The sequence below is a fragment of the Diabrotica undecimpunctata genome, chromosome 2 (assembly GCF_040954645.1).
Source record: "Diabrotica undecimpunctata isolate CICGRU chromosome 2, icDiaUnde3, whole genome shotgun sequence".
Taxonomy (NCBI): domain Eukaryota; kingdom Metazoa; phylum Arthropoda; class Insecta; order Coleoptera; family Chrysomelidae; genus Diabrotica; species Diabrotica undecimpunctata.
Genome location: NC_092804.1, coordinates 45,546,312 through 45,571,186, shown reverse-complemented (window position 1 = coordinate 45,571,186; position 24,875 = coordinate 45,546,312). Strand labels below are relative to the sequence as shown.

General features: G+C 32.2%; 1 protein-coding gene across 3 annotated transcripts in view; it reads left to right on the top strand.

Annotated features, from left to right (window-relative positions):
• The window catches only part of LOC140434494 (cytosolic carboxypeptidase-like protein 5), a 77,372-nt gene that overhangs the window by 847 nt on the left and 51,650 nt on the right, over positions 1-24,875 (top strand). For 2 of the 3 annotated variants that reach the window (XM_072522799.1, XM_072522798.1), the window contains 5 exons: positions 1,409-1,554; positions 4,665-4,997; positions 12,254-12,525; positions 16,696-16,961; positions 23,690-23,990. In XM_072522799.1, the coding sequence (XP_072378900.1) occupies positions 1,409-1,554; positions 4,665-4,997; positions 12,254-12,525; positions 16,696-16,961; positions 23,690-23,990 (1,318 nt within the window). The remainder of the gene's footprint in view (positions 1-1,408; positions 1,555-4,664; positions 4,998-12,253; positions 12,526-16,695; positions 16,962-23,689; positions 23,991-24,875) is intronic. The other variant, XM_072522800.1, reaches the window with a different exon arrangement.

Sequence of the window (24,875 nt, the reverse complement as noted above, 5' to 3'; positions counted from 1 at the left end):
TGGCACTTCCTATTGAATATGTATCAAACAATAACTGATTTTATTATAAAAAATAATTTACACAACTGATAAAATCACTTTTTCCAATTAACCCTATAATAATTATACTAGGTAATTATATAGAATAGAGGGCAGGGCAAAAATTGAAAATTTTTATAATTTAGCAAAGAAAGTATAAAAAGCTCAAATTTAACTGTTAACAAAATAAATCTTAAGTACCTTGCTTGTGACCAAATTTGTAAATTGGTCTTGTAGCAAACTGACGGACAAGTATTTTTGAAATCTCTGGGATTTTTAGTATTACCAACCAATAACAAATCTAATTTATGTATTCCAGTAGCATTTTAGCATATCATAAATTTTTGAGCTATGCTCTAGATTCTATTTTTACTCACTTTATGACCTGGGAGCTCACTTCTTTAGACCATATAAATGTTTCGTTATGCAACAATCTTCAACACAAACCACTCTCGTCTCCATTATAGATTTGGTCAGGAAGTTAGTTGCTTGACAATTTTTCATCCAATATAGTTAGTGGTCCTGGCAGAGGGTGCCAGAGTATTGGTTGTGTCAGTTTATTGAAATGTCTAATTAGTGAGATTCTACTTAATATGTGAGAATATTGTGAATGTAATTTCTGAGATGGTTCCTTTTTGAATTTTACCAAGGATTTGTGTAAAATTAAGAAAAAATGTTTTCAAAAAAGCAAAGTTTTCATGCACTTTTTTATATAATCATAATATATAATTCTAAAATGTGAAATAAAAATTATAGCACCAAGAAATATGTAAATCTACTTTAATATTTTTCTTTAATGGTACTGCCTCTGTTGGTGATTTCTTAATCTCATTGTAAATTTATATATATATATATATATATATATATATATATATATATATATATATATATATATATATATATATATGATTTACATTATCTAAGTTCTTCTAGATTACATAAAAACATAAACTCTACAAATGGACATTTGAAAGAATGCTTTATTCTTTTTATGAATTTTTTTTTGTAATTTTAAGTAGATTTTATTGTCAATTATAGTTGTAACATTAAACTTATGGTTTTTTGTACCCTTATGTATTAAATTGAAGTATTGTCAGTGAGTAAATAAATAATTCTCTTTTGTTTCGGTAATTTGATTTTTATGTGGAAAATAAAGAAAAATTGTTAACTACTTCAACTAGCTGATAAAATATTTCATAGTTTTCTTGTGTCCAGTACAGCCATCACAGAATAATGCAACTCTGTTATTTCTTCAGGTGCATTATCCCGAATAGTCCAGATAAATGCTGAGAGTTGTTTTTTTCTTTATTATCCCTGTTAATCTCCATATAACCATTCCTTAATTTAAATTTTCATTAAAATATAAATTTCTTAAATATAATTTTTGTAGCTCCAGGCCCTGCCATGTTAGTAAAATTCAACATTGTTGATTTAAATCGACAAGGAAAAATGTATAGTCAAGGAATGGCTCCTGTATATAGAATAGTACCAGGTAAACCAAGATGGGAAAGGATATTCGACAAACCTACACATTGTGTAAGTTTTAATAATTTCCGTTTTTAAAGCTATTAAAAAATGTTGCTTTATAATGTAATTTATATATAGGTAAACATATTAAAGATGTTCTTTGCTACGCTTATATATTTCAAATATTTAAAAAAAAACTGTGGTAAGTTTTAGTTTTTTGTAAGCATATTTTAGTTTGACTTGTCTATTCTGTTGTAACTGCTTTGCCAATTTTTGATAATTTCAAAACTTTCGTGTTAAATGAATGTACAACATAAGTGGAATTTGTTGGTCTAAACTCTGCTGATTAAATTGTTATGCTTTTAATTCTACATATTTAGTGGTAAAGATTAAATTTTTGCCACTCAATATTACGTCAAAGCTTTCGATCAAGGAATTATTAAAAAGTTTAAAACATTTTGCAGAAAGGAAATTATAAAAGATTGACATGGAAGAATAAAAATTTTCCCCTATAAAAATGCTTTGAATGCAGTTAGAATGGCAGACAAGGCTCAAAGAAATGTATTTGGAACTACAGTCTTGAAAGGAACTTTTGACCAAAAAGAACTTAAACTGTAGATGTTCAATTTGAAGATTATGTTATGTGTCCTGATGAACTAGCAATTTCTAGTACACTCACTGATGCTGAAAGAATTATTTAGTCAAGATACAGAAATTTCGAGATCCACGTAAAGACATCTTTGCAGTTTTTATTGATTATAAAAGTGCATTCGATACAGTACATCATGACAAGTTAATTAAAATATTAAGACGAGGTCAGAAAAATTATATTGTCATCAAAAAGCGACCATTAATGGGAAGTTGACAGTAGAGTGTAAAATTCTAAACAGAGTCAGGCAATTTTGTGTGCTGTCCCCACTGTTGTTTAATTTATATTCAGATAGAATCTTTAAACGGGCTTTCCACAACTTGGAATATGGTGTAAAAATTAATGGGAAACATAAATGCCTTGAGATACTCATGATACAGTTCCATTAAGCGATGACTTAAATGGGTTGCAATGTCTTTTAGAGTCTACAAAACTGATAAATATCATGAGATACTCATATGATACAGTTACATTGAGCGATGACCTAAATAGGTTGCAATGTCTTTTAGAGTCACAGTGGGACGAGGAATGGCACTAAAAATATTTGTTCTGAAACAAAATACATGGTATTTAGTCACTTATCTTATCAAAATATACAATTACAAATAGATGGACAACCAATACAATCCAGTTTTAAATATCTATGTTATATTACCTAACAATTAGATCCAGATAAAGAGATAAAATATTGAATTGAGTTGGCTTGTGCAAGTTGTTTAAAAAGGAAGTCACTCTTCTGTAACGATAATTTGAAACTTCAATTTATATGGACAGTTGTCTTATATGGTGTCAAAGTATGGACCTCAAAAATATCAACTAATAACTGCTTAGAGACTTTTGAAATGTGGTTGTATAGACGAGTACTTAAAATATCGTGGTCGGCGAAGCAGACAAATGAAGTACGTGGGTCGTCGAGAAAGTAAAGAACGATTGCGCATCACAGCCGTAATTTCGTACGCGTTAGTTACCTTTTTCTGTCGCATCGGTGTGAGCCAAGTCTCGTTACTGTGTGGTAACGCGTCTTTGTTCTATAACATTTTGAAATGGCGGCGCCCATTGAAAATCCCACCAAATGTGAAGTACGCAGAGCGGTTCGGTTTATAAATGTAAGGGCTTAATTTACGTAAACTTTATGACTAGGGGTGTCATCTTCTGAACGTAAAATATTTTCAGAGGGATGAGCAGTAGCGTTAGCTAAAATAAATAAACATTTCACCTCTTCGGGCGGTATTCCCAATTTATTCTCTTCAAATTTTCTCACTGCAGGTACAAATTCTTTAAAAAACCAATTTTTAAAAGTATCTGAGGTGAACCATGTCTTATTAGAGCTATAATATGAAATGGGCAGATGATGCATTATATTTTTTAAAACTCTAGGTTTACGAGATATGCCAAGAATTACAGGAGTCAATCTATGCGATCCATCAGCCTTAGCACAAAGCAGTGCCGAGATCCTGTCCTTGCTGATTTTGCTTCCTGAATTCGATTTTTCATATTTGGAAGCTTGTGTGCTTTCAGGCAAAATTCGCCATTACAAACCAGTTTCGTTAACATTGTAAATCTGAAATTCTAATAGCATTTCGTTACTTATTATGTTCTATTAATTTTTGCCTAAATTGTTCAATTTTTTCTTTTGGTGCACTTAAATCTTCACCATAAATTCTTTTATTCCTGATTCTGTGCCTTTTGCGAAAGCGCCAGAGCCATCCATCACTTCCTCTAAATGGTATGTCCATATGATGTGTTAATATAATTGCAGCAGATTTCAGTTCAACTGCTCGAACTGGACCTCATTAGAACGTTTTTGACTGTACAATTTTAAGATTGCTTCTTCCACTGAAGTTCCACGAGCCAATTTCATCTGATTTCTGAGATTGCTCTTGGTCATTCTGTGTGAGTGACCACATTTCAGCTCTGTATATTAAAACTGGTCTTATTAGTGAATAATTTTGAGGCCGTTTGGCTTCTCAGGCCATAGTAACACTTATTGGCAAGAACTATTCTTCTTTTGATTTCTTCGCTGACGTTGTTGTTCTTAGTAGTAACTAGGTTACTAGCTAACTGTATGAAGGTGTCTGAAAAGATGTCTTGGCGACTGAAAAGCTTCTGTCCATAGTTTCGTTAGTTTAACAAGCTGGAATGGTATTTGTAATTCCACCATAGCCTGGTACAGCTTCTGTCTATCTACTGAGTTATAGACTGCCTTGAAGGCCACGAATATATGGTGGGTATCAATATCAAATTCTAAGGTTTTCTCAAGAATCTGTCTCACCGTGAATATTTGATCAGTTGTTGATTTATTAAGTCGAAAGTCATACTGATATCCCTTACTTTTGTTCGGCGAGTATTCTTCTACATTTGATAGTATTTTGTACACATGTTGAGGAGGGTAATACTTCTATAGTTGATACATACTATTATGTCCAAGACGAGATTTCACTGTATTAATATATTGTCTATTATAATGCATACTTATGTTTTAATTAGTAATGAAAATGTGTAATTATTGTTAATCTTTTATATTTTTCAGCTTAATGATGACATATTCACTCTCAGTTTTAAATTTCGAACCCCTGATAATGTAGATAGCGTAGTATATTTTGCGTTTACCTACCCTTTTTCGGTAACAGAGCTAGAAAAGATGTTGACCAACGTAGATAGCAAGTATCTACATGTCAAACACGTCGCTGATGATGATATATACTACGTTAGAGAAACTGTGTGTCATTCTTGTGATGGAAAACCGATAGATCTAATAACGATATCGTCATACCATGGAATTTCAAAAGAAAGGGAAGAGAAATTGAAACATTTGTTTAATAAAAGTACTGTTCCTAGGCCGTTTAAATTTCCCGGAAAAAAGGTAAGCACTTTATTATATGGACCTATTCTATTATGACGAAAATAAACAGTATCTGATTGTAGAAAACACACAAAATATTTTTTTCTCTGAAAGCAGTCTGATTTACACCGGTCGTACTAGCTAATTGGCAGAAATTCGGCAGACCTGTTGTATTAGTATTGTATTTTGTAGAAAATATTACAACCTTAAAATTAGTTGAATTTAATAACTCATCATGTTACAAAATAATATTTACCATACGAATAAATGTAATAAATGTACATCATTTATTAAATCGAATGAACAACCACTTTTAAAATCTACCCTAGTAATTTGTAGCAATAAATTAATTTATGATCGCTTCCTTTTACTAAATGTATCATTAGTTAACTTGAATTTATGAATAAGTACCTAATTTAAGCAGTGGCGGCTTTTGGGGGTAGGCAGGATAGGCCGGGCCTACCCAATAATTTTAAGAGCTTTAAAATTGAAAAACATATATTCAAAAATTATGTTAATGCATGTAAATAACTTTTAAATTTACTAAATCACTCAATATATTAACGTCTGTTAAAACAACTATGTTACCACAGAAAGCATCGAATCGTATTCAGGCATTTTAAATATCATTAATAGGCCCGATCGTAACTGGCTACCCAGCTCACATAAGATCCCCGTACAAAAAGCGTTTGAAGTTAAGCAGCTTGCCGGACAACGATTTATATTGTCGTATTTATGCTTGCTGTTTAGGCACCAGACGATCGGGCCTACGTCGACCATCGTTGTCACTTGTAATGTAATTATCGAATTGTAATATAAATTTTCTTTTAAATTATGATAAAAAAATATGTAATAATGTATAATTGTAACATATTTTTAAACAAACAACACAATTGGAAACAAGTGCACGGTTGCCCAAATAAATTTAAAAAAAAATTGGTAAAATTCGAAGAAAAAAAATCCCATTTGCATGATTTCTATATCGCCTGATTGTATGCAACTTATATATGTGAGATTGATTTATAACTGATACAATAAAAATGAGTTTTTATGACGCTTTACCAAGTTGCAGTAATAGTAATGTTGATAGTGAGTGTTTGGACATTGTTGTTTCACTATTGGAATCGCCATTATCTAGAAGAACTGAAATTGATAGAAAAAAAAATTATTATGAATGAAAGGCCTACTCTAACATTGCTTATTGACAAAAAAGATGGGAAAAAGGTGCGTACTTTTAATTGCTCTTGGTATGATGTCTACAAATGGTTGTCTGGAAGTATTACGAAAAACAGACTATATTGCTGACCGTGTTTGTTATTTTCTAATAAGAAATGTGTAAGGACTTGTGAAGGATACTTGGATTTAAAAAATATGTCTGCCTCCTCAAAAAACCATTCCAGTTGCAAGGAGCATTTAAGTAATTTCCTGTCCTTTAAGGAAGTACAGAAGAAGGCGTTTTCTGTTCGCAATTAGATACAACGCAGAAGTTAAAATGAACAGAGAAATCATTAAAAAATTAGTTAGGGGGGGGGGTCATGACCCCGTGACCCCTCCCTCTGGATCCGTCACTGATTACACATAGCTATATGTAATTTGCTGGCTTGGCCTACCCAAAATTTTACCACACCAGCCGCCACTGAATTTAAGTATGCATAAGTTATGGTTTGAAACAAATAAACGTTACTACCGTTTATGCGTAGTTATATAAGTTGATGGCGTAGAAAAACGGTTGGGGATCATGCAGGACATTAACAATGACGAAAAGGGTATATTGATAAAGATGGTAGGTAAGGAAGTAATTTAAATGTCAAATAATTATTTACTGTATCCGTTTCTCCAATCAGACGCAGTGGACCTTCCGAAATAGCTACTTTATATATTATAGTTAAATAGATTGTAGTATTTCTAATAATTCTATTTTATCTATTATTTATTTATTAAAAGGTTCTTATTTTAATTTATTAAAAAGCACGAAAATTTATATCAGTTTATTTAACCATTAATAATACATAATTTATTTTATACCAACGCTACAATTAAAATCGCGGGCGCGGGTCTTCAGAATTTAACTAACTGTCTTCAAAATGAAAGTTCCCTCATATTTATACGAAAACAGCTGCTCTAGAACCCCATGGATGTTGACCTCAATTGACCTGGTTTCTCCTCGAATGGACAGGCCTAATTCCGGAAGATTCGAATGGAACCAGTTTTTTTATTACTTGGAGTTTATGCCAGCTGGTCGAAGGGTCTCGTACAATCTAAAACATATTAGTGAATAAACATGTTTACAGGTTTTTAATATGACTCATATTTTTACGTAACAAGATGTATCATTTTTGGCAGAAATTATTCATTCATTCAACTCATACAACAGAATTAGACGCAAAAGCGAAGAAGATCTGGAAGGTACCCAAATTGGTTTTGAAAATGCTATGGGAACTAGGGAAGCATTTGTTGCGCTAAATATCCTATTACCAAAATGCCGTGATGAAAGAAAATATGTATTTTCATGCTTTGTGGACTTCGAAAAGGCATTAGATAAAGTACAGCATGTAAAATTAATGCAGATGCTAAAAAATATAGGAATAGATGACAAATATATTCATGTCATTAAAAAGCTGTATTCGAATTAAACTGCTATTGTAAAAATTGGAGATAACTATACCCACGAAATCTCCATACAACGAGGAGTCAGACAAGGTTGCATTTTGTTCACAACATTGTTCGATGGTTTTTTTTTTCTGATAAGATAAAGACTTGTAATGTTCAATGGTTACTCGAACCAGTTATTTAAAAAGGCACTTGAGAGACATCCACATGGAATAAAAATCAACGGGGAACTACTTTATGTAATTAGATACGCGGACGATACAGTAATTTTGTCAGAAAATATTGAAGGTCTCCAAATTCTGCTTGATCGTATTCACGAAGTAGGAGCGGAAATGGGCATTAAAATAAACTCAACCAAAACCAAATTTTTTAGTCTTTGGTCGGAACCCACATCCAGATGCAATTCAGTTGTTCAAGAGTTCAAGTTGAAAAAGTTCACAAAATTACATATTTTTGAACTGTCATAACGGACCAGATAGAAATAAAACGAGCAATAGCAATGACTAACACTATTTTTATTAAAATGAAGATATTTCTTCATAATAATCACCTCAGTTTAGACAAAGACTAAGACAAAGAGTGGTCAAGTGCTATATTTGTGTACCCCGGAGGTAAAGGACACTATGTCCATTTTTATCGAAATTTAGATTATTGCACTTTTGAATATAACTTTTCTGGCTCTACACATAGGTAAACCATACTATGTCCAGAGACAATTTTACGGCAAGTTACCGACTTTTTAATAAACACCAAGTCCACTTTCAGTCAGAGGTAAACAACACCATGTGAACTTGGTGTTGTTTACCTCTACTATATGTGTGCACAGTCATTTACCATCCGGACGTAGTGTTATGTACCCTTGTACACTTCCCGTCTGGGAAATAAAACTGGTACACTTTTTTTCCCAATGTAAACCAGTGTTCAGACTGGACACAATGGTTCCTGAAACAATTCATTGTTGCCATCACAGATAACGGAATTGCACTAAATCTAAATAAAAAATAACGTTAAAAAATGTATTCAGATAAATATTATTTTCATCATTAACAACAAAAAACGGTATCTAAAAAATTTAATAACCAGAGAGACGGTTGAGTTAATGTCCAAAATGTTTGAAGAATTTTTCTAATAATGGAGATATGACAAAATACTATTATTTCAGCAGATTCGAATTATAATACATATATTTAAATTCCACACTTGTTCACTGTAAAAGTTATTTATTTTGTATTAATTTCAAATTAAATTTTTAATTTTTCCAGTGTGTTTTATTTATTATAGTATGCCACAACTCAATACAGTTTTGTGCTACACTTTACGAGAAACGAATGACACCTCTCGATTTGAAATTAAACATAATAATTTAAAGTCATGTATAAATTTTTTATTATTTAACATTATTTTAGAATTAAAATATTTTCATAAATTATAATAAAACACGATTCAAGTAGCTGGTTTGATATAATATATTCGTTGTTCTGGCAACGTTGCCCTAGAAATAAGAATGACGTATGTGACAAGATCAACTTACACAGCTTAAAAAACACGATTGTACCTGGTGGAATTGTCATGAACTAAAATCATGGAAGTGGACGAAAATGATAATTTGTTTGGAGATGAAAATTCGGATATTGATAAAATCTATGAGCCTCTAAGTGGTGAAAGCTTAGAATCGGACGACAATGATATGAGACGTATAAGTAAACCAGCGAAAACAAAGATAAAAGAGAAAGCTATTATTACTCCTACGACTAGGGAGGCAATAACAAAAAATCTTCTTTATCCCTAAGCAGTGATGCAGGCAATTTCAATGAACATATGAAGTTATTTTAGAAGAAGAGAAAAGTGTTAAAAGAAAGGTACAAAATATAACTAAGTGCGAACAAAAAGGTAAAAAACGTGTAGTAAATGAACAAAATTGGGCCTGTAATGTTCGCAAACGAAAAATAGCTGGTGGGAAAGAGTATCTCAGTAAAAGAGGCAAAAACATGCCTGCAAAAATGTTAAAGCCTCCTTGCATGTGTCGCATGAAATGCTCTGAAAGATTGCCAGAATACGGAAGACAAAAAATTGTCAACTCATACTGGACTGAGACAGACGTTTCAGATGTTAAAAAGCAACTTATCTTCTCATGTGTCGACATCCAACCTACTCTTCGATCAAGAAAAAAAAAGACCTAAATTTTACCAAATCTAAAAATAATACACTACACTACCATTTTACAGTGAACAATCAGCGATTGAAGGTGTGCAAGGTTATGTTTTTAAACACACTTTGTGTATCTAATTTAGTAGTACTAAATATGTTGAAAAAAGTTGAGCCAGGAGGTTTAATAAAAGCTGATCAAAGAGGTAGACACACGCCAATCAATAAAACTCCTACCGAAACCATAAATGGTATACATCAACATATTAAATCATTCCCAAAGTACGAGATTCATTATTCCAGAGAAAGGAGTAAGAGAGATTATCTGTCGTTCAACTGTCTTCAACAATCTGTCCTTCAAGTTGTCGTTTAAACCACCCGAAAGAGACATTTGCGATACATGCAGTACATTCACCGCTCAATTGAAAAATAATCTTACTGCAGATGAACTAACCAGTGTACAGGCTGATCATGATGCTCACCTAATTGAATCTAAAACTCGGTATAACTTAAAACAATTGGACTTTATAATGGCTAAAGAGTCACCAAAATACAAAGTACTATCTGGTGATTTGCAAAAATGTTTGCCTTCACCACTAACAAACAATAATTGTATTAGTTTCTACAAAAGGAAGCTTTGGACTTTAAATTTTACATTATATGATGCCAGTGATTCTTTTGTACAATGTATGATGTGGGACGAATCGAAAGGGGCCCGAGGTGCAAATGAAATTGCCTCGTCAATTTTGAAATGGGCTGACAATACAATTCCAGGTAGTCAAGTAGAGGACATCACTCTTTGGATAACTGCTATGGACAAAATAAAAATATAAGTATTATAATGTGCTATTTTTGGATACTGCATACGTACCCTCAAATAAAGACGATCACTCATCTCAAGACGATCGAAAGAAAAAGAAAGAAACTCTCCAATTTGGCCATTATAACACCATGGGACTGGCAACAACTAGTTAGGCAAACATCAGGTAAATACACAGTGCACAATATGGAACTTGCAGATTTCAAAAACTTCAAAACGCTGTTTTGTCTCCTCCTTTCGTAAGTAGAAAAAAGAATGTTAATAAAGACCCTGTTCTACTGTCAACATGTGTTTTCCTACAAGTCCAACAAGAACACATTGGAAAGCTCTTATAAGACCGATTTCAATAATCAAAATATGTATGAAGTGGACTTCATGAGGTATTGAAGACAGCAAGTAACGTTTCCAGCCCAATTAAATCAAGTCTCAGTAATCCCATTACCAATCACAAAACAAAAGTACAATGACTTAATTGCACTACTGCCTTTTGTTCCGTCAGTTTGTCATGCGTTTTATCAAAATTTAACACATAGCGATGTAGCCATAAACGATTGCCCACAAGAAGATGAAGATGATATGGAGCATCTTTAACAATTTTGAAACTTGTCGTCTATAATTTTACTCAATTATTATAACATTATAATATTTACCTCTAATAAAATAATAGTATAGGCTGTTTAATGTGTTTGTATTGTTTATTTCGTAGATACCTTAACATGCAATGCCACTTTATTTAAAAAAGTTGTTAGAGGTAAACAACACTATGTCCAACTACACATTTTTAAACAATTTTTAAATAATGAACGGTAAACTTCAGGTATATAACACTTCATGGAAGGAAAAACGATTATACACACCACAATAATAATATATTAATCTTGGTTAAATATAAAAAATATTTGAGTATTTACTGATAACAAATTTAAAAAATTTTAAAACTACTCTCCTGAAAAAGTAAGAAAATGGACATAGTGTCCTTTACCTCCGAGGTACCGATTTGGTCTGTACTTTTGTATGGCGCAGAAGTCTGGATACTATAAGTATAAAGCATGAACAGATTTGAAGCATTGGAAATGTGGATTCATAGACTGATGCGGAAGATACCTTGGACAGCAAGAAAAACGAATGAGGAAGTACTAAGGAGGGTCAACAAAGATAGAGAATTGCTAAAGACTGTTAAACACCGGAAAATCTCTTATCTGTCACATATAGTGACGGGAAATCGATATAGAATACTACAGCTGATACTTAAAGGCAAAATAGAAGGCCTTAGAGGTGTAGGAAGAAAACAGGTTTCTTGGTTAAAAAACCTTAGTGAGTGGACTCAGATATCAAATGCAGAACAATTATTCCATTTGGCAGAACATCGAGAAACTTTCGAAATGGTGAGTGCCAACGTCGTATAATTCTGATATGGCACATGAAGAAAAACAATTACTCATACAAAGTGCAGCGAGACCGTGATTATTTTTAAATAAATCCAAAATTTTTCGCAATGAAGATAAACCTTGGAAGCTGATGAAGTACACTGAGATATCTTGTGTATGTATTTAAGGTTCATTCGACTTATATTGTATGTGCCTTAAGTAATGAGGCACTGGTAAATATCTGCATTCCAAACTGTAATTATTTGTGCAAATTATTCTAAGGCATTGTTACAAAAATTCTGATGTTTTATATCAATTTTTATCTTTTTTTTCAGGTAATATTCGTATCTGCCAGAGTTCACCCAGGCGAGACACCTTCTAGTTTTGTATTTAATGGTCTGTTGAGTTTACTGTTAAGTAAAGACGATTTGATAGCACAGACTTTACGTAAAATATATGTATTCAAACTGATACCATTTCTAAATCCAGACGGCGTCTCGAGAGGTCATTATCGAACTGATAGTCGTGGGGTGAATTTAAATAGGGTTTATCTCAATCCTAGTTTAACCGATCATCCTTCTGTATATGCTGCTAGGGCTTTAATAAGGTAAGATATGTTTTGTTTTTACAATTACTTACTTAATACGGACAGTAACTTTCTGTTTATCAATCCCAACAAGAATGGACAGTAAGTTCGGCAATTTTATATATATAGGAGCCAGATGAATTGTATATTTCATTTTCTTAACACCTTGACAACTAAGCTCAATTAGTGAGATACAAAATATTTTTTATTCTGTAATTTGTACTAATAATACTTATTGTGGCACCCTGATGATAAAAATAAAGATTTGCGAAAGCTTAGTTAACTAAAAAGAGTACTTCTTTCTACTCTCTTCCGCTTCATACCCAAGTATTTGTATTTGTATTCTAACTATATATATATATATATATATATATATATATATATATATATATATATATGTATATATATATATATATATGTATGTATATATATATATATATATATATATATATATATATATATTTATATAAACCCTATTCATTGTACAACTTCCCAATCATCAATAGAACCACGTGTAAGTCAAACAGGGTCGTACTGATGTACGACCTATGTATCATATGATTTTTAAAAATATTTACTTTTGAAACTGTTAGTGTAAGAATCTCTTGAAATTTAATCATTATCACAATTAAACTAAACTCTAAAAAATAACACGACCAGTAAATAACTTAACAATAACTATAACATAAATATAACACAATATATTAACTTAAAAATCAACACGATACAATTTGAATTTAAAATGCTGACAAGTTGGGATCTGTAACATGAGAATCTGACTCGCTTAAGGTAATAAATTATATTGAATAGCCTCTTGACGAATGAGACGGCGAATATCAACACGTGTTCATGTTTACTGATGGGAATTTGGTAAACGAATGAACTTTATATATATATATATATATATATACACTTCTCCAAGAAATTAACGCACCACTTTGAAATATTAAAATATTTTATTAGCGTTAATAAAAATTTTCATTGTAATGTTATATTTTGCAAGCCCCTTGTATATGCTATTCGTACACTCTATATTTATTGACTGTATTTTATCGCTATAGTTTTTTTTTGCAACAAAACAAAAAGAAGCAAAAAATGTACTAATTCTATAAATATATTAATTTCCAACTGTTCAGTAATTTTATTCGGCTACTGTTTAATTGTTGATTATTATTAATTGTGTTTATTATGTAGCGTCAATCACGTAATTTAACCCGAGATGAATGTGCCCAAGCAGTGATACTGTCGGAAGAAGGTTGTAGTTACCGAAGAATTGGTCGTCGGTTTAATGTGTCCCACACATCCGTCTCACGGGTGTTAGAAAGATTCCTCGAAACAGGGGATCATACTCGCAGACCAGGGCAAGGACGAAACCGGGTAACTACCCCTATTCAAGATCGATTTTTAAAAATTTCTGCTCTTCGACAACGTTTTGTAACAAATCGAAGTCTACAAATTCAGCTTCGAGACGTGCATGCTATACAAATTAGAACTGAAACTGTTCGCCAACGACTTAGGGAATACAACTTAACACCTACGATTGCCGCCCGAGTTCCTCTATTAACTGCAGAGCATCGAAGGGGGAGACTACATTTTGCCAGAGAACACGTTAATTGGTTAGAGGCTGACTGGGAACGAGTGCTATTTACTAATGAATCCCGATTTTGTTTGTACAATAACGACAGACGTGTGTTGCGACGACCCAACGAACGATATGCTCAGTGTAACTTCTCACACACCACATTTTTTAGTGGAGGATCCGTTGTGGTGTGGGGTGATATTTATTTGACCGCACATACGGACCTAGTGGTCATACAAAATGGAACTGGTACAGCTGAAAGGTACATATTGGAGATCCTGGAGCAACATGTATTACTATTCGCTCCTTATATCGGTGAAAATTTCTTACTAATGCAAGATAATGCCAGACCTCACGCTGGACAGATCGTCAGACATTATCTAGAAGAGGTAGAAATTAACACTATGGAATGGCCAGCACATAGTCCGGATTTAAATCCGATTGAAAATCTCTGGGATATCCTTGGTAGGCGATTAGGAACAACACCCATCCAACCAAACAACTTACAGGAAGTGGGAGAGAGGCTGATCCAGATTTGGAGAGATCTAGACCAAAATGAAATACGGCAATTAATTTTAAGTATGGGCCAACGATGTGAAGCTGTTATACGTAATAGAGGTGGAAACACTAGTTATTAAGACTTTTTTCATATTTCAGTTTACTTTTCTTATCATTATTTTTTTAGAATTTTCCGTTTTATTTTTTTTTTCTCCTGTACTTCAACATTTTCTGATGATTAGACAAATTATTATAATTACTAATAAAATGTAGAATAAATCTGGTGAAGTTTTATTTTTTATTCTTTGCCTGTTTACAAATAAAATTGATTTATTGAAGTGGTGCGTTAATTTCTTGGAGAAGTGTGTATATATATATATATATATATATATATATATATATATATATATATATATATATATATATAGGTACCCTATAAATCTCACGTCGTTTAATTTGATGTGTCATAGGCTAGTTTTTATTTTGTAATCAGTCAGATTCCTTCTTCAGGTCAATAAAGCAAACTTACCTTATATTTACCTTAGGCTTTATTTATAAAGCAAATATGTCTATTATCATCCATAGTGTCATGTGATATGTCGTATGTCGCTATACGTTCCTTAATAACGAAGATGATGTGTAGTGCCCTTTTGGTAGTCTTTTTGTTGGCTTTTTCTATCTGAATAAATTCGTTATATCATCTGCTTTCATTTGCTATGTCACATGTTAGAATTCGATAGGTTGTTTATTTTGTACTCAGCTTGAGGCCTTCTTTAAGTCAATAAATCAAAATTTGTCTTATGGTAAATCTATTTTTATCCATAGTGCCCTATGATATCTCGTGTGTTTCTATACGTTCAATAATAATGAAGATAATGTGTAGTGCTCTTTTGGTAGTCGCCTTATTTGTTTTTTCTTACTTAATATATTCGTTATTTCTTCCCCTTTCATTTGCTATGTCGCATAAGTCAATAAATCAAAATTTGTCTTTTAGTTAAACTATTTTTATCCATAGTGCCCTATGACATCTAGTATGTAACTGTACATACAATAAAGAAGACACTGTGTAGTGCCCTTTTGGTAATCGCCTTGTTTGTTTTTATCTTAATATATTCTTTACCCCCTCTCCTTTCCACCGATGTATCATACGTCACGATCCGACGAACTATTCTACCCCCACCACAAACGTTAAAATAATGAGCAGAATGAACCTTAGCATTTTCTTATGGGTTTATCATGGGAAATGAAGCATAAACGATATAGAATCCTTTTTACGGGTATAGCTTTTGCTTAATTTTATTTAATTTTACGTAATTCTGTTTAACTTGATTATAATAACATTATTAATAAATTAAGCGACAGATCTTAGGCAAACCTGTTAACTTTGGTTCTATTCTGGTCCAAGGCTAGTAAATAGGAGTATATTTCACTCAAATGTTTAATATCTGATTTTTTGTTGATACAATTATCACACTCTGTTATGAAAGCCATTTCTAGAAATATTTTCTTACTATAGTTACTTTCAACACCTAAGATTTTAAAGGAATTATAATCCATAGTGTGATTATTACCATGTACATGTGTGGCAAGAGTGCATCTTCTTGGGTATAATCTACAGTCACTTTTGTGGGAGTTAATCCGATTTTTTATGGATTTTGAACTTTGTCCTATATATTCTTTATTTCAATCTGTACAAGGGATATTGTAGATTATATTTGTTGTTAATCCTTTAGGATGTATCCTTCAATCTTGAGAACACTTTTTTTTATGGTTAGAACTGTTTTATTTGAAATTTTTACATCTGTAACATTTTTAAATATTCTGGTTAAAGTTAGAGTAATTTCTTTGATATACTTACCGTATATCAATGAAGCAAATTTTTGCTGTCCTTGGGATGTAGTGTGTTGATTTATGTTAAAGTGGTTTGAATTGTTAATGGATCAATAGATGTGGTGTTAAATAGGATTTTTTGATCAGTGTATGTGGATAAGAATTATAAATAAAAAGTTTGTAAAGAATGTTCAGATTTTTTTGATGAATTGATTTATCTGATATTTGAATCACTGTTACAGATAAGTTGTTTACTAGTTTCTCTCTAACTATATGATTTTTAGGTTTTACCATTTTGGCTACGAAAAAGAAGACTATATCCCGAAATGTGATAATTGCAAAACATGTTTGCCAGGTTCCCAAACAGAAGGGTCGGAAAATGACGTTAAAGACGATGCCATAAGAAAAAAAGTCTCTCGAATATCTTTAAACGAAGACAATATCCCTCAAACGTGGTGCACAAAATGTAAGACTAACATAATTAAATTGGAAGATACCATGCCTGGAATATCTAGCATTATTCCTTCTTTCAACTTAAATACTGCGTTAGGTAGGATTGTTGGAGGTTCGAATATTGTTTGCATGTAACGGTTTTCGAAAAGTTGTAGCGAATAGTTGTAGATCTGGACACATAGCACAAGTAATTTATTATTAAAATGAATATAATCTAGAATTCATAAGCTTCGTGGGCATAACTTTATTGTTTTAACTTTAAGAAGCACTAACATCACACTAGAATGCAAATAACTAAAACAAATTTTCTATCCAGTGAATAATAAAATAAATTGATATAAGGCAGATATCGAGCACAGTTTTATTAATTAAATCTTGCCCAAGTAATTTCGCTCCCTATAGTATCTTCCGGGGCATTTCATCAATTTTGGGCTATCCAACAATTGTAGAATGTGATACATATAAAACTAAACATAAAGTTGAACATAACACTACACTAAACAAGTACAAACAGTTTAAAATTATTTAAAAAGTCGAAGCTACATTCTGGAATGTCAAGTATACCAGGCGACAATAAATTATTTTCTTTTAATCTTGAGCCAAACAATTCTGATTTTTCCTTTGTTAAACCCAAATCTTGCGCAGCTTGTGTAAACAACTGTGGTTTTAAATTTTCTGAATTACACTGAAATTCACCATCACTTCCTGGACCACATTCATCAGATTCTGATTCACTACTATTTAAAATGTTATCAATACGTAGAGAAGGCTCAGGGACTGGCAGTTCAGGTCCATGGTCTACCGGGCGGATAGCAGACGGGAGGTTAGGATAAACAATCACTTTCTTATTTTTGGAGTTTTATCCAGGAAAATCGAAAGTACAAAAGTAACAATCATTTGAATGATTTTTTTGCTCTCTCCATACCATAGGCACTGCAAATCTGAAAATTAACTATACAACTTTTAATGAAGAGGAAGAACAAAGAGTGTTGTACAATTCATTAACAGTGCTACCAACCAAGTAACATTAGATTTCTCTGCTCGTTAAACCAAATAAAATGTAGTTATGCAATTTTAAATGTTACATGGTGAAAGAATGGTGGGTTATACAGCATTTGTAATATGGTTTTATATAATATATAATAATATATGATAAAATACATAAAATAGAGGTAATTTTATCAAAACAGTTTTTTCATCGTTGGACTGTGTTATTTTTGTTAAGTTTAATTTGACAGTATTGATAAGACTCTAATTTTATGACACTAAAGTCAGTCATATTAAATATAAAAAACAAAAAAACATTACTTGTACTAATTAATTATCACAACCGATATTTTAGGTTGACATAATACTTTGAAAAGTTGGTAGTTTTGCAGTAACTAAAGTAATTAATATTAATTATATGCCTTACAAAAAAGTCAGTGTAACGTTGCACTTCAGAAAAAAAGCTTTACATTAACGTATTTCTCAAAAACCGGTAAAGATATAGTAAAATAATAAAATAATCTTCCTTTTAGACATAAATATGGATCTGGTAACTTTTGCAACATTTTCACCAGCAGCTGAGATGCGGGATTCACCAGCAGACGCATTAGTAGCACTAATCAAAATAGTGGTTGCCCGCTTAGTTCCACAATAGAACAAACTTCACACCGATTTCGTTCCGTTTCACGATCTAAATGTCCCGCACCAAAACAAAATTTGACTCGGCGCTGTTTTCAAATTTTAACACGGTGTATTTTATTTTATTAAGAAAGATGCATGGGACTACGTTTACTACTTCACGTAGTTTATGATCGCGCGATCTTTCGTTACAGTTGTTTTATTGCGTTTCAGTCGTTTTTATTTTATCATACCTTTGCGCGATCCACTGCTTCGTCCGTAGCTCGCGATAAGAAGGCTATGCTTCCAATAAAATAAAATAAAAATATATTCGCCTAGCCAATGCTGTCCTTTCTCTGTTGTTTCATTTCTTGGATGGCGTAGAAATCGTATGTTGTGGGTCTGTTATATTTCATGTCGCCACCCTCAAGCTTCTCTTTCTTTTTTTATTCATATTCCGTTTTCTCGCCATTTTCATCTCCGAAGAATCATCTTGTTCTCCCGATATTTTTTTGCCCACTATTCTTCCTGTCATGATAAGTAGTAAGATGCTGTATCTTTCACTAAGCAATATGTGCCCCAAGTATTGCAGCTTTCTTTCTTTGACAGTTGTTTATTCTTCTTTTTCTTTCTCTCTTCCTTCTTATAAAACTTGCCCGTGCTTTCTTTATTCTTGTTACGAGGTCTTTGCAGAGTATTCGTTACTTTCAGATGTTAATGTTCCTAAAAAACATGGTATTTTACGTTTTCTATCGGTTTGCCTCCAATGCTTAAAGTTTCATTATCATTTTTGATTTTCTAATACGCATGAACTTTGGTTTTTTAACGTTGAGCGACAATCCGTACTCCCCACTATATATTGATATATTGCCCATCAATATCTCCAGATCATGTAAGTTATCGGTAATTATTACTGTATCGTTTGCGTATCGAATATTGTTGATCAGTACCCCGTTGACTTTAATGCTGGCCGTTTAATTTTCCAGAGCTTTATTCATAATTTCTTTCGAATATACATTAAAAAGTAGAGGCTTCCCTTAGAAGCACTTCCCTTTATATTTTATATCGCCGTATGTTTATGTTCCGATTTTGACTATGACCCTCTGGTTTTAATACAAAGTTAAAATTAACCTTATCTGACCGGATATACCGAAACATTGGTAAAATCCGGAACACAATCTTTTTAATTGTAAGTTGTTCCATTTTAATAATGTTTACCAAAGATATATGAAATACATCTTTTAGTATATCTAATGTATATATATTTTTTATTCCTTTTTTGTTAATTTGATCACAGCGTACTTTGATGTGATTTTCAATCAAAAGACTACTAGTCTTTCCATATTATTGGTACCTGTGATAAGTCCGAAAGTTGTTATTGTCCTTGAAAATATGTAACTGGAGAGACGTTTTGGATTGTTAATTTCCGCAAAAACAGACATATTTGTTTGTTCTTCTGAATGTCAAAGGTATTCGAAGCATTCTACTTCATCATATCTCAATTGTATCAAATATTTTCCTATCTGCTGTTCGAATTGTCTAGGTTTCGAAGGCATAACTAAATATTAGGAAAACAAGTGTTTACACTAGATTGATCTTACACTAAATATACTATAAAGGTGTAGGAGCACTAACAAATCATGATTTTAACCATGTATAAACTACCTCATAAATTATATTACTAGACATTGTAGCATAAGCTACCACTGACACTAGGAATTAACAGCATACCGTATCATTTAGAAGTCATTATACGCGGAAGAATTTACTGTAACTTAGTTAGACCTCTGTGGTCTCGGTGTTACTGTTAAGCAAGGGCGTGCGCCAAGGAATTGTACGTACTTGAATTTATTCTTACATAGAATTAAAAACTTCTTGTGTGTAATGGTATATTTTATTAAAAAATATACCATTATACACAAGAAGTTTTTACTTCTATGTAAGTTTTTTTAACTATGGTATGCAGCCAACCACTGGGATTTTCCCCTTTTACTTGAATTTATTTATTTATATTTTATGATCAGAAGAATACAAAGATGAAATCCAATTAATAAACGTTAGAATGAAGTTTTCCAACAACATAATAATGTGAACTTTATTGTAATGTATTGAATTAATAAAATTAACCTCTGTAAAAAATGTTATAAAATTTAATGTAATATCTAAGAGCTTCCGGTTGAAATGGGGTTGCCAATCCTGAACTGAGCTCTTAATCTCACCCAATTCGTTTTTTAACGCAAACGAAGTTTCAAAGTAAAAACCTATGCAAAGGTCAGAAAAAATCATTCGTCAAAAATAAAAAAATTCTACATATCTGAATAATAAATAAAACAAAAAAAAATAAAAGTGTAAATTAATATTTTACTCAGAATCAGAATCTGACGTGCTGCTCTGATTAACTACGTTAATTATCAGTGGTTCAACTTGAGGCTCAATGATATTGTCAAGATCCCACATCTTTTGTTCGACTTTCTGCTGAACATGTTGTAGCCATTTTATAAATGTAATACTCGCGATTCCTTCATTAAAAAGATCTTTAATATCTGAGAATCTAAAAGTAGTATTCTTTTCTGCAGTATAATTTTTTAAGTCTGCCCAAATTAACTCAATTGGATTGAGCTCACAGTGGTATGGTGGAAGCCTCAATACTATTTGATATTTTTCTTTATCCATTTAATCTACAATAAACTTAGTGTATTCTTTTTTATGTTTATTCACAATAGTCAAAAGCTCAACTTTTAGAATTGTCAAAACTTATATTTTTTGATCGTAGCCAATCTTGAATATCCGCTTTCTTAGACGTGGTTGTCGTTATTTTTTCCACTCTCCTTGAGTGGTACGGTGCATTATCTAAAACAGTCACTGAATTTTATTCCATCTCATCATATCTCATCCAGGTAATAAATCTTACGACCATCATCTCTGTAAGATTTAATTTTCTTTATATATTCCCTACTTCACAAAACAATCTCATCTTTTTCTAACGACATGCTCTGCCTCTATCGTTTTTAATACTTAAAATTAAGCGTCTTAAGAAGTTTATAAAATGTTGTTCTTTTAAAAGTAGGCTGATCATTATCCTTATTAACTTCTCTTAAAACTTTGTTCACAGTAGGAATCTCGTTTCTAAAATAAAATGCATGCACCTTTTTTCTTATGAGTATTATGGCAGTACGATTAGCTCTGTCTACTAAATCGATTATTGTGTTGCGAGTCCGACTAACTTTTGGGTCTGAACATGTGAGTATTTTTATATTCTCTGAGTATACGAGTATTATAAATACTTCGTCTGCTCACACCTGACTTATGTGCAACTCTTATTACCGCTTCATCTATTGTTAGAGTAGGATTTTCTTCTATGTCACACTTATAAATATTTAAAATAATTTCTTTCGTTTTGACATCAAAATGTCATTTGTTTGTTCGTTGTCTTTGACTAAGAGTTATTTCGGAACCCTCGTCAGTAGTATCTGTGCTGGACATATTTGTTTTTTATTGTATACCTATTATTAATTGAACCTGTCGTTATTTAAAAATAATTATATGAACATAAGTATCTATAAAACATCATACTTATTTGACAGAATAAAATATAAATATTAATACTAATAGTTATTTAAAAACTAATAACCAATTTAGGAAATAAAAGTAGAAAATAAATACAACAATTAACAAGCAACGTTCATTAATTGCACTTGCAAAAAACTGAAACGCAAGCATCCTAAAACAAGTAGCAACTCTGCTAAGTGTTAATAATTTAATAGGAAAGCAAAACCGTACGCCTATGGCTTCTTACGTGTCTTAGCGTGATTCTGTTTATTCCCAGTGCATCTGTATATTGAATATACTGTAGTGTTTTTTGTCATATGTATGTTTTTTCATATTTTGGAGAGGTGGGAGATAGAGTTTCTTCCCATCTGTATACGTCGTCGATTTTGCTGTTCTTCTTCCGTTGTTAGTGAAGATGAATCATAATATATAAAACCACTTGTTATCCATGAATGTTCGGAGTCTTGAATATGTTCGTAGTCCTTGTTTCTCTCTATCCCTTTAGTTTTTTTAGTATAAATGCCTGCTGTTTCTCATCTTGGGATATAAAACTATCATACATCCAACTGAAATACATCCTTCCTACTAATCTAAAATCAGTCTCTTTATATATTCGCTACATGTCATATGGCGAATGTATGGATTAAATACATGTCATGGATTAAATATTTTTGGCAATAATATAATAGTCATTGTGATTGTCTTCATACAAATATTGGACTAGTTTAACCAGGTGATTCGGGATGTTTGTGTTAACAAGGATTGGCTAAAGCAAATGCCACTGTACGTTATCGGACTTCTAATCTACGAACAGAGAGAGATATATGAGGTTATATTCTCTTGAAATTCGTCTATAGTTATAGCATTCTATGATTTAACCTTTATTATCCAGAGGAACAATTATGAAGTTTTACAAACATTTCGCGGTTGTCTATACGAGGTAACGTAAGTGTTTTTTAAACCAGTTTCTTTCATTTTTTCACACACCAACACCAACACTTCATTTGGAATTACATATTACATCCATCCTATAGCTGTACATCCCAATTCGAGCCCTGGCGTCCCTCAGCAAACCTCTTCATTTGTTATAAGCTGTAGAATATTTCTTCCGTCCTCATCCACATCGTTTTCTCGGTCTCTCAATAGGTCTCTGCCCCTGCATTCTTGCATTCAACAGTGTCTTCGGAAGCCTGTTTTATTCCATTCTAAATAGATGGCCTCTCCATTGAAGACGTTGTAGGCGATGATACTAAGATAAAGGGTGGTTCTTTTTATATATTATATATTTCATAATTGTATCTGATTCTCCTCCTGTTGTTTTCCTTTATAGGACCTAGTATTCGTCTCAGTACCTTTCTTTCAATGATGCCCATACGGTTTACAGATTTTTGCGTCAATATCCAAGATTAACATCCATAGCTCACTATTCGGTCTTGTAGATTCGTATTTTAGTCCTTTGATGTACGTCTCGTGTACATATAATTCAGGAGCTTTAATGCTGTGATATTTTCTTTATATTAGTTTCAATTTCTTCTAACGTGATATCTGATTCAGAGTCTGTTTGGTATATAGTATTACTTGAATATAATTACCTCCACTCAAAGTGTAAAGTAAATTTGTAAATAAAAGAACCGTTTAAAAAAGTTAAATCTAATCTGTTGTTACTTTCAGGGCACAATTTTTGTAGAAACTGCGGAACACAACTACAACACACGCCGAGTAAAGAAGAAGTACAGTTCGAGAAGGTAGTAGTAGGAGCCCATGGTGATATAAATTCGAATGAGTCCGGCCTCTTTTTGTATATTGATTTGCACGGGCACGCCTCGAAGAAAGGTATCTTTATGTATGGCAACCATTTCGACGATATTGACAGGAACGTGGAGTGCATGTTGTTACCCAAGTTGATGAGTATGAATAACCACAATTTCCACTTTCATGCGTGTAATTTTACAGAGAGAAATATGTACCTGAAGTAAGTATACTTTTATTTAATTCTAGTCTCTTTTTTTCTGAAGTAGTTGGGGTCCTTCTGATGTTGCTAAACCAACTCTATTTTTCGCTAAGTGAAATTTTTTTGGGGCTATATAGATTCACGCTTATTCGCGTATGTTCCTTCCTTAACGTTTAGATTTCTGTACCATTCAAGAATATAGACCATATTGACCATTCAATCATTTTATCAGAAATTATTATAAATTGATATTGTCGTTTCAGGGTAAGGGTTTCGTTGTTCTGAATGTAACTCGTATCCAGTTATATACGTTATTTACCTATTCAAGATGTTGTAAGTGTTTGTCATCCGTAAGTTGGGGAATGATGTGTAACCGAAAGTCGAATTGTTTTTCTCACATTTATATACAAATTAACTTTCCACACAATTTAACAGACCTTGATCTTGAGATCTTTCGCTAGGAATAACAATAATCAGCGTATTTGATGGCCTTATTAATTTTTTCGTACATTAATACCATTTTGTTTTATAAATATCCCATTAAACACTTTGTTCGAATAAACATTAATCATTACATCTCTGGTTTGTAGACACTTTTACGATCCTGGTGGAATATAGATCTACTTCAGGTATATGCCATGACTCTTTCCCAACTCGTTTTAAGTAGGAGAAATTCCGTTTTAACCCGAAATTTCCTCTTAACACTTAAATTATCCTTTCTATATCATTATCTGGTGAATGGCAGCAGCAAATATTACTGTGAAGATAGGGAACACAGGAAATGATCCTGGGCCAGCCTATCATCCATACATCTAACTTTTGGCCTACTTCTACGTCTACATTCTCTGGGCTGTGATATATTGATTTGATCTGGTGTGATTGTGTTAATGGTCTTGTTTATTTCAC